The sequence below is a fragment of the Coregonus clupeaformis genome, chromosome 1 (assembly GCF_020615455.1).
Source record: "Coregonus clupeaformis isolate EN_2021a chromosome 1, ASM2061545v1, whole genome shotgun sequence".
In the NCBI taxonomy this organism is placed as follows: Eukaryota; Metazoa; Chordata; class Actinopteri; order Salmoniformes; family Salmonidae; genus Coregonus; species Coregonus clupeaformis.
This window is the reverse complement of record NC_059192.1, coordinates 91408493-91431790: the sequence shown is the minus strand read 5'-3', so window position 1 is coordinate 91431790 and position 23298 is coordinate 91408493. Positions and strand designations below refer to the sequence as shown.

General features: G+C 49.0%; 1 protein-coding gene across 1 annotated transcript; it reads right to left on the bottom strand.

Annotated features, from left to right (window-relative positions):
• Window positions 1-527: 527 nt before the first annotated feature.
• Window positions 528-22781, bottom strand: fbxo10 (F-box protein 10). Its single transcript, XM_045223365.1, has 14 exons — window positions 22512-22781; window positions 21511-21761; window positions 20899-21172; window positions 19643-19777; window positions 18179-18753; window positions 17912-18146; window positions 17649-17798; window positions 10164-10300; window positions 8844-8914; window positions 8534-8686; window positions 8153-8452; window positions 2375-2685; window positions 2099-2280; window positions 528-1342 (listed from the first exon to the last, which is right to left on the bottom strand). The coding sequence occupies exons 2-14, from the start codon at window positions 21735-21737 to the stop codon at window positions 1144-1146; spliced, it is 2949 nt and encodes a 982-aa protein (XP_045079300.1). The 5' UTR covers window positions 21738-21761; window positions 22512-22781; the 3' UTR covers window positions 528-1143.
• Window positions 22782-23298: the final 517 nt, after the last annotated feature.

Here is a 23298-nt window from a genome sequence, read left to right as displayed (position 1 = left end):
TAAAGTCACAGCTGAATACCGTCCATGATACCACACCAGTCACAGCTGAATACCGTCCATGATACCACACCAGTCACAGTGGTTAAACATGGTAAAGTCACAGCTGAATACCGTCCATGATACCACACCAGTCACAGTGGTTAAACATGGTAAAGTCACAGCTGAATACCGTCCATGATACCACACCAGTCACAGTGGTAAACATGGTAAAGTCACAGCTGAATACCGTCCATGATACCACACCAGTCACAGCTGAATACCGTCCATGATACCACACCAGTCACAGCTGAATACCGTCCATGATACCACACCAGTCACAGCTGAATACCGTCCATGATACCACACCAGTCACAGCTGAATACCGTCCATGATACCACACCAGTCACAGTGGTTAAACATGGTAAAGTCACAGCTGAATACCGTCCATGATACCACACCAGTCACAGTGGTAAACATGGTAAAGTCACAGCTGAATACCGTCCATGATACCACACCAGTCACAGCTGAATACCGTCCAACCACATGATACCACACCAGTCACAGCTGAATACCGTCCATGATACCACACCAGTCACAGCTGAATACCGTCCATGATACCACACCAGTCACAGCTGAATACCGTCCATGATACCACACCAGTCACAGCTGAATACCGTCCATGATACCACACCAGTCACAGCTGAATACCGTCCATGATACCACACCAGTCACAGCTGAATACTGTCCATGATACCACACCAGTCACAGCTGAATACCGTCCCATGATACCACACCAGTCACAGCTGAATACCGTCCATGATACCACACCAGTCACAGCTGAATACCGTCCATGATACCACACCAGTCACAGTGGTTAAACATGGTAAAGTCAAGAGTTGGTTCTGTATCGAACTGATGTCACCTGCCCAGCTCCTCCAGTCGAGGGGATCTCAATGACACTTCTAGAACCCCCGGGGAGGACGACGTTCTAGAACCGTTCTGTGTTCCAAGTGTTCTAGATCAAAATGCCACTGGAATGTTCTTAGAGAAAAAAAAAAGAATGTCTCGAGTCAGGAGAGGTCAGGGCTGAACTGAAGTCTTGACCCCGCCCCCCCGGTGAGGAGGTCATCCAATCTGTTGTCAGGACGGGGTTTTGCTAGGGCCTCAGAGGATGGTGCAGAAGACGCTGCCGTTGTTATGGCAACCGCTCTCGACGGTGGCGGTGATCCTGGTAGTCATGGAGATGGCAAAGTGGGAGGGGTGACAGGAGGAGGAGGAGGAGGGGGGGAGGGATGAAGGACGGTCAGAGAGGGGGCGGGGGGGAGGGTTCTCCAAAACCCAGGGAGGGGAAGAGGGACATGTCCTGGCAGGAGAGAGCAGAGAGGGAGGGGGGGAGTGGTAGAGGGAGGGGGGGAGTGGTGGAGGATGGGGGGGAGGGGAAGGAGGGGAGAGGAAACGGGAGGAAGGAAGAGGAGAGAGGAGAAGGGATGAGGGGAGAAGAGAAGGGATGAGGGGAGAGGAGAAGGGATGAGGGGAGAAGAGAAGGGATGAGGGGAGAGGAGAAGGGATGAGGGGAGAGGAGAAGGGATGAGGGGAGAGGGGAAGGGGAGAAGAGAAGGGATGAGGGGAGAAGAGAAGGAATGAGGGGAGGAAGGGATGAGGGGAGAGGAGAAGGGATGAGGGGAGAAGGGATGAGGGGGAGGGGAGAAGGGATGAGGGGAGAGGAGAAGGGATGAGGGGAGAGGGGAAGGGGAGAAGAGAAGGGATGAGGGGAGAAGAGAAGGAATGAGGGGAGAAGGGATGAAGGGAGAGGAGAAGGGATGAGGGGAGAAGGGATGAGGGGAGGGGAGAAGGGATGAGGGGAGAGGAGAAGGGATGAGGGGAGAGGAGAAGGGATGAGGGGAGAAGAGAAGGAATGAGAGGAGAAGGGATGAGGGGAGAAGAGAAGGGATGAGGGGAGAGGAGAAGGGATGAGGGGAGAAGAGAAGGGATGAGGGGAGAGGAGAAGGGATGAGGGGAGGGGAGAAGAGGGGAGAGGTAAAATGTATTAATCCATTAAATAGCTAGAAGGAAGTGTCCAAACTTGGTGAGGAGCATTGCCAGTTGTTTGCTTAGCTACCTGTTGCTATGTTTCAGCACGCTGTTGTTGCGCAGCACGCTGCTGTCATTGCCATGGTGTATCGGGGGTTTGACGTTGCCGGGGTGACCCTGGAACACCAGGTTGTCGTGGACGACGGCCTTTGCCGGCCCCAGCACAGCGATGCCACACCCCTGCACCGGCTGGACTCGATTACGCAACACCTACACACACACACACACACACACACACACACACAAAGTATTTATTTGATTCACAGGGTGATGGTGATTTGGTGTGTGTCTGAGCCCAGCTCACCTTGACGTCGGCGCTGTCCGTCAACCGTATCCCGTAACCACGGTTACCCACCACGTCGTTCTCCACCACCTGTCCATCGCCCCGGAAACTAACGCCATGGCCGCCGTTGTCATACACACCGTTGCCGCGGAGTTCCACCCGACACTCCCTCTCCACGGTGACGCCACCACGACCGTTTCCATGGACGCAGTTAGCAACTAGTCGAGTCAGCTGACCACTCTGTAGCACGGCAACACCGGCGCCACGGTTACCGTTCACTAGGTTAGCAACGACATTCAGTGGTTCACTGCTCTTCACGTACAAACCAACCGCTAGAGAGAGAGAGAGAGAGAGTTTGCTACATTCCATATCAGTGATTTAACAACAATGCTGTCATTGTTCTAGATCCTCTCCTCTTCTCTCTGTACACCAAGTCACTGGGCTCCGTCATATCCTCACATGGTCTCTCCTATCATTGCTATGCGGATGACACTCAACTACTTTTCTCCTCCCCCCCTTCTGACACCCAGGTGGCGACACGCATCTCTGCGTGCCTGGCAGACTCAGCTTGGCCCACCACCTCAAGCTCAACCTCGACAAGACAGAGCTGCTGCTCTTCCTCCCGAGGAAGGCCTGCCCGCTCAAAGGCCTCTCCATCACGGTTGACAACGCCACAGTGTCGCCCTCCCAGAGAACCTTGGCCTGACCCTGGACAACACCCGGTGTTGTAGCTCTTCTCTGTTCTGGAACCCCAACGGTGGAACCAGCTGAAGTTCCTGCCCATCTTCCGAAAGCACCTGAAACCCTACCTCTTCAAAGAGTATCTTAAATAATCCCCCTCCTCCTCCTAGCTCTACAGTGTCCCTCCTCCATTGTGGCTCTACAGTGCATTTCCTCCATTGTGGCTCTACAGTGTCCCTCCTCCATTGTGGCTCTACAGTGTATCTCCTCCATTGTGGCTCTACAGTGCATCTCCTCCATTGTGGTTCTACAGTGTCTCTCCTCCATTGTGGCTCTACAGTGTATCTCCTCCATTGTGGCTCTACAGTGTCTCTCCTCCATTGTGGCTCTACAGTGGCTCTCCTCCATTGTGGCTCTACAGTGTATCTCCTCCATTGTGGCTCTACAGTGTCTCTCCTCCATTGTGGCTCTACAGTGTATCTCCTCCATTGTGGCTCTACATTGTCTAACATCCATTGTGGCTCTACAGTGTCTACTGTGGGTGTGTTCGTATATTCACTCTGGAGTGCCAGTGGGTGTGCTCTGGCCGTTCGTAAATTCACAGCGTTGTCAGATAGCTAACTGGCTAGCTTGCTAGCTACTTCCAGACACAACTGAGAGAACACCTCACTCTGACCATTGTACTCTCCCTAGCAGAGCTGGTTAGGCTGTTTTCATGTTATCCAGAGCATTGGTGACTAACTGTGCTGCTGGCAACAATTTAATAATGTTTTTTTTGCCAACGTTTACTGACACCGGCCATATTCAACGGGTGTTGAGCGTTTGTAAATTCAGCAGTTTTTCTGCACTCTGGCACGAGAGTGCTCTGAAATCGGAGTAGATTGCCAGAGTGAATTTGCGAACGCACCCAGTGTCTCACCTCCATTGCGGCTCTACAGTCTCTCCTCCATTGCGGCTCTACAGTGTCTACAGTCTCACCTCCATTGCGGCTCTACAGTGTCTACAATCTCACCTCCATTGTGGCTCTACAGTCTCTCCTCCATTGTGGCTCTACAGTGTCTACAATCTCACCTCCATTGTGGCTCTACAGTGTCTACAGTCTCACCTCCATTGCGGCTCTACAGTGTCTACAATCTCACCTCCATTGTGGCTCTACAGTGTCTACAGTCTCACCTCCATTGTGGCTCTACAGTCTCTCCTCCATTGTGGCTCTACAGTGTCTACAATCTCACCTCCATTGTGGCTCTACAGTGTCTACAGTCTCTCCTCCATTGTGGCTCTACAGTGTCTACAGTCTCACCTCCATTGCGGCTCTACAGTGTCTACAGTCTCTCCTCCATTGCGGCTCTACAGTGTCTACAGTCTCTCCTCCATTGCGGCTCTACAGTGTCTACAGTCTCACCTCCATTGCGGCTCTACAGTGTCTACAGTCTCACCTCCATTGCGGCTCTACAGTGTCTACAGTCTCTCCTCCATTGTGGCTCTACAGTCTCTCCTCCATTGTGGCTCTACAGTGTCTACAATCTCACCTCCATTGTGGCTCTACAGTGTCTACAGTCTCACCTCCATTGTGGCTCTACAGTGTCTACAATCTCACCTCCATTGTGGCTCTACAGTGTCTACAGTCTCACCTCCATTGTGGCTCTACAGTCTCTCCTCCATTGTGGCTCTACAGTGTCTACAATCTCACCTCCATTGTGGCTCTACAGTGTCTACAGTCTCTCCTCCATTGTGGCTCTACAGTGTCTACAGTCTCACCTTCATTGCGGCTCTACAGTGTCTACAGTCTCTCCTCCATTGCGGCTCTACAGTGTCTACAGTCTCTCCTCCATTGCGGCTCTACAGTGTCTACAGTCTCACCTCCATTGCGGCTCTACAGTGTCTACAGTCTCACCTCCATTGCGGCTCTACAGTGTCTACAGTCTCTCCTCCATTGTGGCTCTACAGTGTCTACAGTCTCACCTCCATTGCGGCTCTACAGTGTCTACAGTCTCTCCTCCATTGCGGCTCTACAGTGTCTACAGTCTCACCTCCATTGCGGCTCTACAGTGTCTACAGTCTCACCTCCATTGCGGCTCTACAGTGTCTACAGTCTCACCTCCATTGCGGCTCTACAGTGTCTACAGTCTCTCCTCCATTGCGGCTCTACAGTGTCTACAGTCTCACCTCCATTGCGGCTCTACAGTGTCTACAGTCTCTCCTCCATTGCGGCTCTACAGTGTCTACAGTCTCACCTCCATTGCGGCTCTACAGTGTCTACAGTCTCACCTCCATTGCGGCTCTACAGTCTCTCCTCCATTGCGGCTCTACAGTGTCTACAGTCTCACCTCCATTGCGGCTCTACAGTGTCTACAGTCTCTCCTCCATTGCGGCTCTACAGTCTCTCCTCCATTGCGGCTCTACAGTGTCTACAGTCTCACCTCCATTGCGGCTCTACAGTCTCTCCTCCATTGCGGCTCTACAGTGTCTACAGTCTCACCTCCATTGCGGCTCTACAGTCTCACCTCCATTGCGGCTCTACAGTGTCTACAGTCTCACCTCCATTGCGGCTCTACAGTCTCTCCTCCATTACAGGCTCTACAGTGTCTACAGTCTCACCTCCGTTGCGGCTCTACAGTGTCTGCTGTCTCACCTCCATTGCGGCTCTACAGTGTCTACAGTCTCTCCTCCATTGCGGCTCCATCACAGTCTCACCTCCATTGCGGCTCTACAGTGTCTACAGTCTCACCTCCATTGCGGCTCTACAGTATCTACAGTCTCACCTCCATTGCGCTCTACAGTGTCTACAGTCTCACCTCCATTGCGGCTCTACAGTGTCTACAGTCTCACCTCCATTGCGGCTCTACAGTGTCTACAGTCTCTCCTCCATTGCGGCTCTACAGTCTCTCCTCCATTGCGGCTCTACAGTGTCTACAGTCTCACCTCCATTGCGGCTCTACAGTGTCTACAGTCTCACCTCCATTGCGGCTCTACAGTGTCTACAGTCTCACCTCCATTGCGGCTCTACAGTGTCTACAGTCTCTCCTCCATTGCGGCTCTACAGTCTCTCCTCCATTGCGGCTCTACAGTGTCTACAGTCTCACCTCCATTGCGGCTCTACAGTGTCTACAGTCTCACCTCCATTGCGGCTCTACAGTGTCTACAGTCTCACCTCCATTGCGGCTCTACAGTGTCTACAGTCTCACCTCCATTGCGGCTCTACAGTGTCTACAGTCTCACCCTCCATTGCGGCTCTACAGTGTCTACAGTCTCACCTCCATTGCGGCTCTACAGTGTCTACAGTCTCACCTCCATTGCGGCTCTACAGTGTCTACAGTCTCACCTCCATTGCGGCTCTACAGTGTCTACAGTCTCACCTCCATTGCGGCTCTACAGTGTCTACAGTCTCACCTCCATTGAGGCTCTACAGTGTCTACAGTCTCTCCTCCATTGCGGCTCTACAGTGTCTACAGTCTCACCTCCATTGCGGCTCTACAGTGTCTACAGTCTCACCTCCATTGCGGCTCTACAGTGTCTACAGTCTCACCTCCATTGAGGCTCTACAGTGTCTACAGTCTCTCCTCCATTGCGGCTCTACAGTGTCTACAGTCTCTCCTCCATTGCGGCTCTACAGTGTCTACAGTCTCACCTCCATTGTGGCTCTACAGTGTCTACAGTCTCACCTCCATTGCGGCTCTACAGTGTCTACAGTCTCACCTCCATTGCGGCTCTACAGTGTCTACAGTCTCTCCTCCATTGTGGCTCTACAGTGTCTACAGTCTCTCCTCCATTGCGGCTCTACAGTGTCTACAGTCTCACCTCCATTGCGGCTCTACAGTGTCTACAGTCTCACCTCCATTGCGGCTCTACAGTGTCTACAGTCTCACCTCCATTGCGGCTCTACAGTGTCTACAGTCTCACCTCCATTGCGGCTCTACAGTCTCACCTCCATTGCGGCTCTACAGTGTCTACAGTCTCACCTCCATTGCGGCTCTACAGTGTCTACAGTCTCTCCTCCATTGTGGCTCTACAGTGTCTACAGTCTCTCCTCCATTGCGGCTCTACAGTGTCTACAGTCTCACCTCCATTGCGGCTCTACAGTGTCTACAGTCTCACCTCCATTGCGGCTCTACAGTGTCTGGCAGTCTCACCTCCATTGCGGCTCTACAGTGTCTACAGTCTCACCTCCATTGCGGCTCTACAGTGTCTACAGTCTCACCTCCATTGCGGCTCTACAGTGTCTACAGTCTCACCTCCCATTGCGGCTCTACAGTGTCTACAGTCTCACCTCCATTGCGGCTCTACAGTGTCTACAGTCTCACCTCCATTGAGGCTCTACAGTGTCTACAGTCTCTCCTCCATTGCGGCTCTCAGTGTCTACAGTCTCACCTCCATTGCGGCTCTACAGTGTCTACAGTCTCACCTCCATTGCGGCTCTACAGTGTCTACAGTCTCTCCACCTCCATTGAGGCTCTACAGTGTCTACAGTCTCTCTCCTCCATTGCGGCTCTACAGTGTCTACAGTCTCTCTCCTCCATTGCGGCTCTACAGTGTCTACAGTCTCACCTCCATTGTGGCTCTACAGTGTCTACAGTCTCACCTCCATTGCGGCTCTACAGTGTCTACAGTCTCACCTCCATTGCGGCTCTACAGTGTCTACAGTCTCTCCTCCATTGTGGCTCTACAGTGTCTACAGTCTCTCCTCCATTGCGGCTCTACAGTGCCCTACAGTCTCACCTCCATTGCGGCTCTACAGTGTCTACAGTCTCACCTCCATTGCGGCTCTACAGTGTCTACAGTCTCACCTCCATTGCGGCTCTACAGTGTCTGACAGTCCTCACCTCCATTGCGGCTCTACAGTCTCACCTCCATTGCGGCTCTACAGTGTCTACAGTCTCACCTCCATTGCGGCTCTACAGTGTCTACAGTCTCTCCTCCATTGTGGCTCTACAGTGTCTACAGTCTCTCCTCCATTGCGGCTCTACAGTGTCTACAGTCTCACCTCCATTGCGGCTCTACAGTGTCTACAGTCTCACCCTCCATTGCGGCTCTACAGTGTCTGCAGTCTCACCTCCATTGCGGCTCTACAGTGTCTACAGTCTCACCTCCATTGCGGCTCTACAGTGTCTACAGTCTCACCTCCATTGCGGCTAATGCAGTTTCCCTCCACCAGAGCCGTGCTGATGGAGCGCCGGGCGGAGAGGCGTTCGTCCTCGCTGTCAAGGTCACCTTCCCACGCCAGCAGCTCTCCTTCCTCATGGAAGTTCTCCTGTCCTCCTCCTCTTCCTCCACCCTCCTGCCCCACTTCCCTGGTCCCGCCCCCATCAGGGTCCTTCCGGCAGAACACGGCCAGCCCGTACATGCGGTTATGGGTAATGTAGTTTCCCAACAGCTGAGGGAGGCTGGAGGACATCACCCACACACCACAGCCCTTGTTGCCTAGGAGATGAAGAGATGAGGAGAGGAGAGGACAGAAAGTGACGTCAGCGAACAGGAAGTGTGTGTGTGTGTGTTACTCACTGTAGATGTGGTTCCCTTCTATGAGCCCCCGGCCTCTCTCCCCCACCACCACCCCGTCAGAGTAGCCATTACAGATGTAGTTGTTCCTGAGGACCGGGTCGCCCCCCCGCCTGATGTCTGCACCCCCCCACTGGTTCTCCCTGATCACATTCTCTGGAGGAGGAGGGAGAGGGGAGGGGGAGGAGGAGGGAGAGATGGCATTAAAGTGCATGCGTTTACATAATGGTCACTAATAATACATTTCATTCATAAAGTACTTTTTCACATTTTCAGTAAAGATGCTGTGCAGGTTGTGTGTGTTAGTAAGTACCGACTATCACCCCTCTGCCGTTCTCATTCACAGCTATCCCTGCTGCCTGACCCTGGAAGATATGGTTACCACTGGAGGACGGAGAGAGGGAGGGAGAGAGGGGGAGAGAGGGAGGGAGGAGGGAGGGAGAGAGGAGAGGGGGAGGGAGAGAGGGAGGAGGGGAGGGAGAGAGAGGGAGAGGGGGAGGGCAGGGGAGGAGAGAGGGGTGGTGGAGGGGGGAGTGTGTGGAGGGGTGGTGGGGGGAGAGTGGGGGAGGGAAGGAGAGAGAGAGAGAGATATCATATAAATGTATAATATCTAGATATAGTGTTAAATGTCTCCAGACAGAACACTGCCATCATCATGTTGAAGTGGAAAAACCACAACACTTCAGACTGTCTCAAATGTCTTCCTAGTACCACTGAGCCCTGGTCAAAAGACCCCTCCTACCTGACTACAGGGTTCCTGTTGAACAGGATGTAGACTCCTCCCCCTCCCACCTGACTACAGGGTTCCTGTTGAACAGGATGTAGACTCCTCCCCCTCCTACCTGACTACAGGGTTCCTGTTGAACAGGATGTAGACTCCTCCCCCTCCTACCTGACTACAGGGTTCCTGTTGAACAGGATGTAGACTCCTCCCCCTCCCACCTGACTACAGGGTTCCTGTTGAACAGGATGTAGACTCCTCCCCCTCCTACCTGACTACAGGGTTCCTGTTGAACAGGATGTAGACTCCTCCTCCACCTGACTACAGGGTTCCTGTTGAACAGGATGTAGACTCCTCCCCCTCCTACCTGACTACAGGGTTCCCGTTGAACAGGATGTAGACTCCTCCCCCTCCTACCTGACTACAGGGTTCCTGTTGAACAGGATGTAGACTCCCCTCCCTCCTACCTGACTACAGGGTTCCTGTTGAACTGGATGTAGACTCCTCCCCCTCCTACCTGACTACAGGGTTCCTGTTGAACAGGATGTAGACTCCTCCCCCTCCTACCTGACTACAGGGTTCCTGTTGAACAGGATGTAGACTCCCCCCCTCCTACCTGACTACAGGGTTCCCGTTGAACAGGATGTAGACTCCCCCCCTCCTACCTGACTACAGGGTTCCCGTTGAACAGGATGTAGACTCCCCCCTCCTACCTGACTACAGGGTTCCTGTTGAACAGGATGTAGACTCCTCCCCCTCCTACCTGACTACAGGGTTCCTGTTGAACAGGATGTAGACTCCCCCCCCCCTACCTGACAACAGGGTTCCCGTTGAACAGGATGTAGACTCCTCCCCCTCCTACCTGACAACAGGGTTCCCGTTGAACAGGATGTAGACTCCTCCCCCTCCTACCTGACTACAGGGTTCCCGTTGAACAGGATGTAGACTCCCGCCTCCTTGTTGTTATAGATCTGGTTGCTACGGATGGAACCCCTCCCGTTGCCAAGGACCACGATGCCGGAACGCAAACCGCTGTGTATTCTGTTACACTGAGTGTATGAGCGAGAGAGAAAGTTTGATCAGTTGTTATTTTAGATCACCATGTCCTGTAACTTCTACCAGATGAAAGACATATGATTTGACACCCATTTGACAAGCTGCTGTGTACTAGAGAGGAAACAGATATAATGACCATCAGGGATGTGAAACCCACAGGATAGATATATAGACATCAGGGATGTGAAACCCACAGGATAGATATATAGACCATCAGGGATGTGAAACCCACAGGATAGATATATAGACATCAGGGATGTGAAACCCACAGGATAGATATATAGACCATCAGGGATGTGAAACCCACAGGATAGATATATAGACATCAGGGATGTGAAACCCACAGGATAGATATATAGACCATCAGGGATGTGAAACCCACAGGATAGATATAGACATCAGGGATGTGAAACCCACAGGATAGATATATAGACCATCAGGGATGTGAAACCCACAGGATAGATATATAGACCATCAGGGATGTGAAACCCACAGGATAGATATATAGACATCAGGGATGTGAAACCCACAGGATAGATATATAGACATCAGGGATGTGAAACCCACAGGATAGATATATAGACCATCAGGGATGTTAAACCCACAGGATAGATATATAGACATCAGGGATGTGAAACCCACAGGATAGATATATAGACATCAGGGATGTGAAACCCACAGAATAGATATATAGACCATCAGGGATGTGAAACCCACAGGATAGATATATAGACATCAGGGATGTGAAACCCACAGGATAGATATATAGACATCAGGGATGTGAAACCCACAGAATAGATATATAGACCATCAGGGATGTGAAACCCACAGGATAGATATATAGACATCAGGGATGTGAAAACCACAGGATATATATATATAGACCATCAGGGATGTGAAACCCACAGGATAGATATATAGACATCAGGGATGTGAAACCCACAGGATAGATATATAGACATCAGGGATGAGAAACCCACAGGATAGATATATAGACCATCAGGGATGTGAAACCCACAGGATAGATATATAGACATCAGGGATGTGAAACCCACAGAATAGATATATAGACCATCAGGGATGTGAAACCCACAGGATAGATATATAGACATCAGGGATGAGAAACACACAGGATAGATATATAGACATCAGGGATGTGAAACCCACAGGATAGATATATAGACCATCAGGGATGTGAAACCCACAGGATAGATATATAGACATCAGGGATGTGAAACCCACAGGATAGATATATAGACCATCAGGGATGTGAAACCCACAGGATAGATATATAGACCATCAGGGATGTGAAACCCACAGGATAGACATATAGACCATCAGGGATGCGAAACCCACAGGATAGATATATAGACCATCAGGGATGTGAAACCCACAGGATAGATATATAGACCATCAGGGATGTGAAACCCACAGGATAGATATATAGACCATCAGGGATGTGAAACCCACAGGATAGATATATAGACCATCAGGGATGTGAAACCCACAGGATAGATATATAGACCATCAGGGATGTGAAACCCACAGGATAGATATATAGACCATCAGGGATGTGAAACCCACAGGATAGATATATAGACATCAGGGATGTGAAACCCACAGGATAGATATATAGACCATCAGGGATGTGAAACCCACAGGATAGATATATAGACCATCAGGGATGTGAAACCCACAGGATAGATATATAGACCATCAGGGATGTGAAACCCACAGGATAGATATATAGACATCAGGGATGTGAAACCCACAGGATAGATATATAGACATCAGGGATGTGAAACCCACAGGATAGATATATAGACCATCAGGGATGTGAAACCCACAGGATAGATATATAGACCATCAGGGATGTGAAACCCACAGGATAGATATATAGACCATCAGGGATGTGAAACCCACAGGATAGATATATAGACCATCAGGGATGAGAAACCCACAGGATAGATATATAGACCATCAGGGATGTGAAACCCACAGGATAGATATATAGACCATCAGGGATGTGAAACCCACAGGATAGATATATAGACCATCAGGGATGTGAAACCCACAGGATAGATATATAGACCATCAGGGATGTGAAACCCACAGGATAGATATATAGACCATCAGGGATGTGAAACCCACAGGATAGATATATAGACATCAGGGATGTGAAAACCACAGGATAGATATATATAGACCATCAGGGATGTGAAACCCACAGGATATATATATAGACATCAGGGATGTGAAACCCACAGGATAGATATATAGACCATCAGGGATGTGAAACCCACAGGATAGATATATAGACCATCAGGGATGTGAAACCCACAGGATAGATATATAGACATCAGGGATGAGAAACCCACAGGATAGATATATAGACCATCAGGGATGTGAAACCCACAGGATAGATATATAGACCATCAGGGATGTGAAACCCACAGGATAGATATATAGACATCAGGGATGTGAAACCCACAGGATAGATATATAGACATCAGGGATGTGAAACCCACAGGATAGATATATAGACCATCAGGGATGTGAAACCCACAGGATAGATATATAGACATCAGGGATGTGAAACCCACAGGATAGATATATAGACCATCAGGGATGTGAAACCCACAGGATAGATATATAGACATCAGGGATGTGAAACCCACAGGATAGATAGAATGACCATCAGGGATGTGAAACCCACAGGATAGATATAATGACCATCAGGGATGTGAAACCCACAGGATAGATATATAGACATCAGGGATGTGAAACACACAGGACAGATATATAGACATCAGGGATGTGAAACCCATAGGATAGATATATAGACCATCAGGGATGTGAAACCCACAGGATAGATATATAGACCATCAGGGATGTGAAACCCACAGGATAGATATATAGACATCAGGGATGTGAAACCCACAGGATAGATATATAGACCATCAGGGATGTGAAACCCACATGATAGATATATAGACATCAGGGATGTGAAACCCACAGGATAGATATATAGACCATCAGGGATGTGAAACCCACAGGATAGATATATAGACCATCAGGGATGTGAAACCCACAGGATAGATATATAGACATCAGGGATGTGAAACCCACAGGATAGATATATAGACCATCAGGGATGTGAAACCCACAGGATAGATATATAGACATCAGGGATGTGAAACCCACAGGATAGATATATAGACCATCAGGGATGTGAAACCCACAGGATAGATAGATATATAGAACATCAGGGATGTGAAACCCACAGGATAGATATATAGACATCAGGGATGTCAAACCCACAGGATAGATATATAGACATCAGGGATGTGAAACCCACAGGATAGATATATAGACATCAGGGATGTGAAACCCACAGAATAGATATTGACATCAGGGATGTGAAACCCACAGGATAGATATATAGACATCAGGGATGTGAAACCCACAGGATATATATATAGACCATCAGGGATGTGAAACCCACAGGATAGATATATAGACATCAGGGATGTGAAACCCACAGGATAGATATATAGACCATCAGGGATGTGAAACCCACAGGATAGATATATAGACCATCAGGGATGAGAAACCCACAGGATAGATATATAGACCATCAGGGATGTGAAACCCACAGGATAGATATATAGACCATCAGGGATGAGAAACCCACAGGATAGATATATAGACCATCAGGGATGTGAAACCCACAGGATAGATATATAGACATCAGGGATGTGAAACCCACAGGATATATATATAGACCATCAGGGATGTGAAACCCACAGGATAGATATACAGTGAGCTCCATAATTCACTGGACAGTGACCATTATTTTGTTATTTTGGTTCTGTACACTAGCACTTTGAGTTTGAAAGGATACAATGACAATGAGGGTGAAGTGCAGACTGTCAGCTTTAATTTGAGGGTATTTTCATACATATCGGATGAACCGTTTACGAATTATAGAAGCTTTTGTACATGGTCCCCCCCATTTTCGGGCATCAAAAATCATTGGACAGTTTAACATAATGTAGAATAAAGTAATCATTGTTAATATTTGGTCGCATATCCTTTGCATGCAATGACTGCTTGAAGTCTGCGATGCATCGCCATCACCAGACGCTGGGTATCTTCCCTGGTGATGCTCTGCCAGGCCTGTACTGCAGCCATCTTCAGTTCCTGCTTGTTTCGGGGACTTATTGCCTTAAGTCTCCTCTTCAGCATGTAAAATGCATGTTCAATTGGATTCAGATCTGGTGATTGACTCGGCCAGTCAAGGTTTTTCCACTTTTTGGCCATCAAAACCCCCTTTGTTGCTCTAGCAGTATGTTTAGGGTCATTGTCTTGTTGCGTGATTAAGTGCCGTCCAATGAGTTTGGAGGCATTTGGTTTTTATCTGAGCAGATAAAATATTTCTGTAGACTTCAGAATTCATTGTTCTACTTCTGTCTGCAGTCACATCATCGATGAAGACAAGTGAGCCTGTTCCACTGGCAGCCATACAGGCCCAAGCAATAACACCCCCTCCACCATGTTTCATGGATGAGGTGGTATGCTTTGGATCATGGGCATTTCTTTTTTTTTCTCCACACTTTTGTCTTTCCATCACTCTGGTACATGTTAATCTTTGTCTCATCTGTCCACAATATTTTTTTCCAGAACTCTTGGGGTTCTTTTAGGTGCTTTTTAGCAAACTGTAATCTTGCCTTTCTGTTCTTCAGGCTTATCAGTGGTTTGCATCTTGTAGTGTACCCTTTGTAGTCCTGCTGGTGTAGTCTTCTGCGTATGGTAGACTTTGACACATCTACACCTGCATCCAGGAGAGTGTTTTTGATCTGTTGGGCTGTTATCAGGGTTTTTTTCTTCACCATAGAGAGTATTCTCCGGTCATCCACTACAGTGGTCTTCCTCTGTCTACCGGGTCTTTTGACATAATAGAGTTCACCGGTTGTTTTTTTCTTGTTAATGATTAACCAAACTGTTGACTTGGGCATGGCCAGGTTTTTTTTTTGCAATGTTCCTGATTGATTGATTTTCATTTCTGAGCCTTATGACGGCCAACTTCATTTGCATCGACACTGCTGTCTTCCTCATGTTGTCACACCCCAATAACAACCTCCAAAGGCAATAGCAACGTCTAGAATCATTACTATTCATCAACAGCTCTCCTGCATTCACTAACGACACAAATGAATACACCTGCCTAACGACACACATCTGTGAAGCCAATTTAACAAATACTTGTAGTACCTTAAAATGGGGGGACCATGTACAAAAGGTGCTATCATTTCTAAACAGTTCATCCGATATATATGAAAATACCCTCAAATAAAGCTGACAGTCTGCACTTCACCCTCATTGTATCCTTTCAAACTCAAAGTGCTAGAGTACAGAACCAAAATAACAAAACAATGGTCACTGTCCAATGAATTATGGAGCTCACTGTATAGACATCAGGGATGTGAAACCCACAGGATAGATATATAGACCATCAGGGATGTGAAACCCACAGGATAGATATATAGACCATCAGGGATGTGAAACCCACAGGATAGATATATAGACATCAGGGATGAGAAACCCACAGGATAGATATATAGACCATCAGGGATGTGAAACCCACAGGATAGATATATAGACCATCAGGGATGTGAAACCCACAGGATAGATATATAGACATCAGGGATGAGAAACCCACAGGATAGATATATAGACCATCAGGGATGTGAAACCCACAGGATAGATATATAGACCATCAGGGATGTGAAACCCACAGGATAGATATATAGACCATCAGGGATGTGAAACCCACAGGATAGATATATAGACATCAGGGATGAGAAACCCACAGGATAGATATATAGACCATCAGGGATGTGAAACCCACAGGATAGATGTATAGACCATCAGGGATGTGAAACCCACAGGATAGATATATAGACCATCAGGGATGTGAAACCCACAGGATAGATATATAGACCATCAGGGATGTGAAACCCACAGGATAGATATATAGACCATCAGGGATGTGAAACCCACAGGATAGATATATAGACCATCAGGGATGAGAAACCCACAGGATAGATATATAGACCATCAGGGATGTGAAACCCACAGGATAGATATATAGACCATCAGGGATGTGAAACCCACAGGATAGATATATAGACATCAGGGATGTGAAACCCACAGGATAGATATATAGACCATCAGGGATGTGAAACCCACAGGATAGATATATAGACATCAGGGATGTGAAACCCACAGGATAGATATATAGACATCAGGGATGTGAAACCCACAGGATAGATATATAGACCATCAGGGATGTGAAACCCACAGGATAGATATATAGACATCAGGGATGTGAAACCCACAGGATAGATATATAGACCATCAGGGATGTGAAACCCACAGGATAGATATAAGACCATCAGGGATGAGAAACCCACAGGATAGATATATAGACCATCAGGGATGTGAAACCCACAGGATAGATATATAGACCATCAGGGATGAGAAACCCACAGGATAGATATATAGACCATCAGGGATGTGAAACCCACAGGATAGATATATAGACCATCAGGGATGTGAAACCCACAGGATAGATATATAGACCATCAGGGATGAGAAACCCACAGGATAGATATATAGACCATCAGGGATGTGAAACCCACAGGATAGATATATAGACCATCAGGGATGTGAAACCCACAGGATAGATATAGACCATCAGGGATGTGAAACCCACAGGATAGATATATAGACCATCAGGGATGTGAAACCCACAGGATAGATATATAGACCATCAGGGATGTGAAACCCACAGGATAGATATATAGACCATCAGGGATGTGAAACCCACAGGATAGATATATAGACCATCAGGGATGTGAAACCCACAGGATAGATATATAGACATCAGGGATGTGAAACCCACAGGATAGATATAAGACCATCAGGGATGTGAAACCCACAGGATAGATATATAGACCATCAGGGATGTAAACCCACAGGATAGATATATAGACCATCAGGGATGTGAAACCCACAGGATAGATATATAGACATCAGGGATGTGAAACCCACAGGATAGATATATAGACATCAGGGATGTGAAACCCACAGGATAGATATATAGACATCAGGGATGAGAAACCCACAGGATAGATATATAGACCATCAGGGATGTGAAACCCACAGGATAGATATATAGACATCAGGGATGTGAAACCCACAGGATAGATATATAGACCATCAGGGATGTGAAACCCACTGAACGTTGCAGATAGAAATAGAATGAACTAGAGCTACCAGGATGATGGGGTCCGCCCCCTTGCGGATGTCAAGCCCCGCCTCCCCGTTGGAGTGGATGTTGTTGTCAGCGATCAGACCCTGAGCCGACAGGCGCAGGAATACCCCCGACGCACGACACTCACACACCTCGTTACGGAGCATCACCATCTGGAACACAAATCATCGTTAACACATCCAGTTAACAGGCAGGACATATATCACTCAACCCGACCCATCGATCAACCAACCGACCGATCAGATCGGCAACCCTGTCTGGTTACCGTGGTGTTCTGGACGCAGCGCACCGCATAGGTCAGCCCCCGGAACACGTTTCCTTCCAGCCGGGCGTTTCCGTGGTTACACACGTGCACACCGCCCTTCCCTTCCCGGAACAGGCAGCGCCTCAGCACGCAACCCTGCACTGTCTCGACCAGCGCTTGGGCTCCGGGGTCGCGTTGCAGCTCCTCGGTCAGGGTTCGGATCTCAGGGGTCAGCGGGGGAGAGTCGGGGGAGGAGGGGGGTGGCTGTCGTCCTGGTTGGGTCTGAGGAGATGAGAGAGGCTGTGGTGACTGTGAGCCAGTCTGTAGTTTAGACTGTTGTTGCCTTGTCCTGAACCTTGCTCTCCTCTTTCCTCCTCCTCCTCCTCCTCCTCGCTAGGAGCGCTGTCGCTCCAGCCGTCCTCAATCACCGTATCCTGACACACTCCTTCCTCCCCCCCTCCTCCTCCTCTCCTCCTCCTCCTCTCCGTTTCTCCTTTCCTCCAGTCCTCCAGGGTGACGGTAACCCCAGGGGGCTGTGTGGCTCCAGAATGCCCGCCCAGGGTGTCTCCAGCTGGGCTACCACTCCCAGGCGAGGCCCAGGATGTGGAGATTCGGGCCAGAGCGGCCAGATGTTTACAGGCCCAGTTCCGCTCTGTCACTGGAGCGCCCTCAACCGTCACGGACGCCGAATCACTTCCTGAGAAATCACAGCTATCCAATAGGCTGAGGGCCACGCCCAGGAAGTGGGTGGAGCTTCCCTGTGAGAATGAGCAGAAGCGGGCGTGGCAGGTTCCTGGCCCTCGGACCTGCAGCTGAGCTCCCTCGAAATTACAGTTGTCCAACTGGACATGACCTGACGACGTCTGGGGGAGGGAGGAGGTAGAGTGGGGGAGAGGAGAGAGAGAGAGAGAGAGAGAGAGAGAGAGAATGAGGCAGAGAGACAGAGAGAGAGAGAGAGACAGAGAGAGAGACAGAGAGACAGAGAGAGAGACAGAGGGAGAGAGAGAGAGAGAGAGAGAGAGAGAGAGAGAGAGAGAGAGAGAGAGAGAGAGAATGAGAGACAGAGAGAGAATGAGACAGAGAGACAGAGAGAATGAGACAGAGAGACAGAGACAGAGAGAGAGAGAGAGAGAGAATGAGACAGAGAGAGAGACAGAGAGAGAGAGAGACTGATCAAATGTGAAACTGCAGCAAGCTCTAACAGAGTATTAACAGATGACCACTACTAAGAGCCTCTAAAGGTGCAGAGCAAACCCAGTTAAAGGCTTAAAGCCACAGAACTGACTGACTGACACACCAGTCAGCCAGCCAGTCAGTCAGCCAGCCAGTTAGTCAACCAGCCAGCCAGCCAGCCAGCCAGCCAGCCAGCCAGCCAGCCAGTCAGCCAGCCAGTTAGTCAGTCAGCCAGTCAGCCGGTCAGCTAGCCAGTTAGTCAGTCAGCCAGTTAGTCAGTCAGCCAGCCAGTTAGTCAGTCAGCCAGTCAGCCGGTCAGCTAGCCAGACACCCCAGCCGGTCAGCTAGCCAGACACCCCAGCCGGTCAGCCAGCCAGACACCCCAGCCGGTCAGCCAGCCAGACACCCCAGCCGGTCAGCTAGCCAGACACCCCAGCCGGTCAGCCAGCCAGACACCCCAGCCGGTCAGCCAGCCAGACACCCCAGCCGGTCAGCCAGCCAGTCTGTAAAGCACTGTCACAACTACTGTTGTAAAAAAAAAAGGGTTTTTATAAATAAATGTGATCTGATTTGATGTACCTTGTATACAACGGTGGAGAACCATGCAGGCATGAAGACCAGGTTGCAGAGCCTGGCTGTGGGACACTGCTGGTCCAGACTGACCAGGAGAGCCACGTCCCCCAGCCTCCCTAACCCCACCACCTCCACAGGCACCTGGCAGGGTCAAAGGTCAATATTTTCATTTATCAAAAAATTGCAGCTCTTTATTACATTACAATACTTGATACTAACAGATATTAAACACATCGTTTCCAGCTCCAGATTAATTTAAAGGGACAATCTGCAGTTCAAACAATAATAAAGAATATATAATTCATTTAAATGTCTAGAAATTGATGTATGAATCCCAGACAGACCCTTTAACTAGACATTGTGGCAGTAATACATGATAAGACAACAGCAGCCGTAGTAGAAACTGATATGATGGTTTTCATAGTGTGATGATGTCACGTCACGGTATGGGTGAAAGTCAAGAGTTAGTCGATAATGGGTTTGGAGTCAGGAAGTCTACATTCCATTACGTCAAGGTAGATTAGTGATGTTTAGGATAGCATGAGTGATGGGCAGGTTAGTGACTTTGGGGTAAAGAGTGATGAACATCAAAGACAGGGAGCGCCCACGGAGGGTTACCAGATGTATGCCAGGAAGAGGGTTAATAGAAGGGTATATAAGGTAGAGGGTTTTCTTTGTTCGAGTCAGTTCAACTGACGAAGGGCAAAGCCACGTCCGTTGGTTAGATGAACCCGCGAGCTCGTGATCCAATAAATACTTGGTATAAAATCTCCACAGAATGTCTTAAGTAAATTCTTGCATCTTGAACTTCCTCAGTTGTCAGAGCACCTTACCGATCACTGCACCTGTACACAGCCCATCTGAAATTAGCCCACCCAACTACCTCATCCCTATATTGTTATTTATTTTGCTCATTTGCACCCCAGTATCTCTATTTGCACATCATCTCTTGCACATCTATCATTCCAGTGTTAATACTATTGTAATTATTCTGCACTATAGCCTATTTATTGCCTTACCTCCATAACTTGCTACATTTGCACACACTGTATATATATTTTCTGTTGTATTTTTGACTTTATGTTTTTTACCCCATATGTAACTCTGTGTTGTTTTTATCGCACTGCTTTGCTTTATCTTGGCCAGGTCGCAGTTGTAAATGAGAACCTGTTCTCAACTGGCTTACCTGGTTAAATAAAGGTGAAATAAAAAATAAAAAAATACCAGAAACTCATCATTAACAGAAACAATCAGTCCGTCACCTTCAGCAGCAGCTCCGCCTGCTCCTCGTACACCCCGGGGTGTAGCACCACCCGGTCGTACGCCCCCGCTACACCCAACGCCACCCTCAGCGTCTCCAGCTCCCGCCCAGGCCCCACCTGCCACACCCTCCTCTCCTTCCTCCGGCGGAGGCGGAACAGGTGCAGGCAGGCGGAGGGCTGGAGCTCAGGGTGGGCGTGGTACGACCAGGTACGACTGGCGAGGGCATGATGCCTCAGGGCTTCTCTCCAGGATGACGGCTCCAGGTGGGGCCGGCTGGGTACATGTGGGCAGACAGACAGGCAGGCAGACAGACAGACAGACAGACAGGCAGACAGACAGACAGGCAGGCAGACAGACACACGGGGTTAGAGTATGTGGACGAGGACCTTATAGTTCAGGGTTCTTCAATTCCGGTCCTGGAGGGCCGAAACACCTCTGTTTTTCCATCCTCTCCTTCTAATCAGGGGCTAATTCAGACCTGGGACACACCAGGTGAGTGCAATTAACTACCAGGTAGAAATAAAAAAACAGAAGTGTTTCGGGCCCTCCAGGACCGGAATTGAAGAACCCTGTTATAGTTGAATAGAGAACGTCCATCTCCACTACGGTACCTGGGCCAGTTGGGGTGTCGGGGACACTCGGGCATGCCCAGGCAGAGCTGTCTCCAGCGGGTGTTATCCAGGGAGAGGATCAGCTCTCTCCAGGCCCTGCACACCAGGCTGCAGCGGCCCAGCCCTGGGAGGGGTAGGTAGGCCAGGACCACACGCCATACCTCCACTGGGAGGCTGACACCTCCACCGCCACTGCTGCTGCTGCTTCCACTGCTGCCCAATGACATGGCTCTGGAAGAGGAGGTGGGCGCCTGGGGACAGACAGACAGACAGACACAGACTAGGTTAGTTTAGATACAGGCAGACAGACAGACAGACAGACAGACAGACAGACAGACATACTAGGTTAGTTTAGACTAGACCTATACAGGCAGACAGACAGACAGACGGACAGACTAGGTTAGTTTAGACTAGACCTATACAGACAGACAGACAGACAAGGTGAGTTTAGATACAGGCAGACAGACAGACAGACTAGATTAGTTTAGACTAGACCTATAGACCTAAACGTCATTGTGATGGGTTCTTCCACAGCCTATATCATGAATGATGAGAGGTCCTGTATTGGACTCAACCTCTAAAGACAGAGGCTCTCTGCTCATTCTCTCCTGGAGCAATGACTGGTCGTCGGGTCAGGTGACATTGTGGAACAAGCTAACGTCTTAACTAAAGGCCAGTGATGAGGATGAAGTTACATAGGACTGTCTTCCTGTCACCGCGTCATCATCGTCAAGGGAATTCGGACCAACTACCAACAGAGCGTCGGGATGGCAACTGGTAATAACATTGGAACGTCGTGGGCGCAACTTTGTTTCAACGTCGGTAAAGGAACGTTCTAAGAACATTCATTACTGGCTGGCTATATTGTAGAATATAACGGCAACCATTTAGCTGCCCCCATCTACGTTTTGTGGACGTACCTAGCGATATAGCTAGCAAACGAATACTCACTACACGTAGGATTCACTACATTGTAGACGAGGCTATATTTGACGTCTTACCCGTGTTAAAGTCACTTGGATGAAGCCCCACACATCCCAGCGTGGTTTTGAATTTGGTATATAGTTGTAATAGCCATGCTTTTTTGTTGTTGTTGCGAATGATCGGAACAACGCCTGGGTCGGGATCAAGATTAGATACACGGAGAGGAATCAGACATTTTCCCTCACTTTACGGCAAGGCGAGCCATGGAAACCAACCAGGGACGCCCCTTGCACTGGGCGGGAGCGAGCGAGGGAGGGAGAGCGGAGGATGAAGACGGAGAGAACAGAGAGGGAAGGGAAACGGGAGGGAGGGAGGGAGAGCGAGCGGAGCATGAAGATGGAGAGAACAGAGAGGGGAGGGAAACGGGAGGGAGGGAGGGAGAGCGAGCGGAGCATGAAGATGGAGAGAACAGAGAGGGGAGGGAGGGAGAGCGAGCGGAGGATGAAGACAGAGGGAAAATTATAAATTGCAAATAATTATACATTATTGGATTTTTAAGGTATTATTTTTATCTTTATCTATAGGTTACATTGAGGTTTTTCTTTCATTATTTTAGGCTGTCTGGCATTAGTGTATAAGCCTAAACTTTACTGCCTAACTGTATTCGCGTCAAGCTTGCCAAATAGCCTACATGCCAATTACCAAATGCTTTTGGGACAGGTTAGAAAAGTATATGTCCATCCACAGACGCAAAAAGGCAGGATGCGAATTACAGTTAGGCAGCTCAGCTCCCCTGAATGAGACGTTAGCCCCCCTAAATAATGCTAATTTAACCATTCTCCTATTTGTTATAAAATGTGGTGG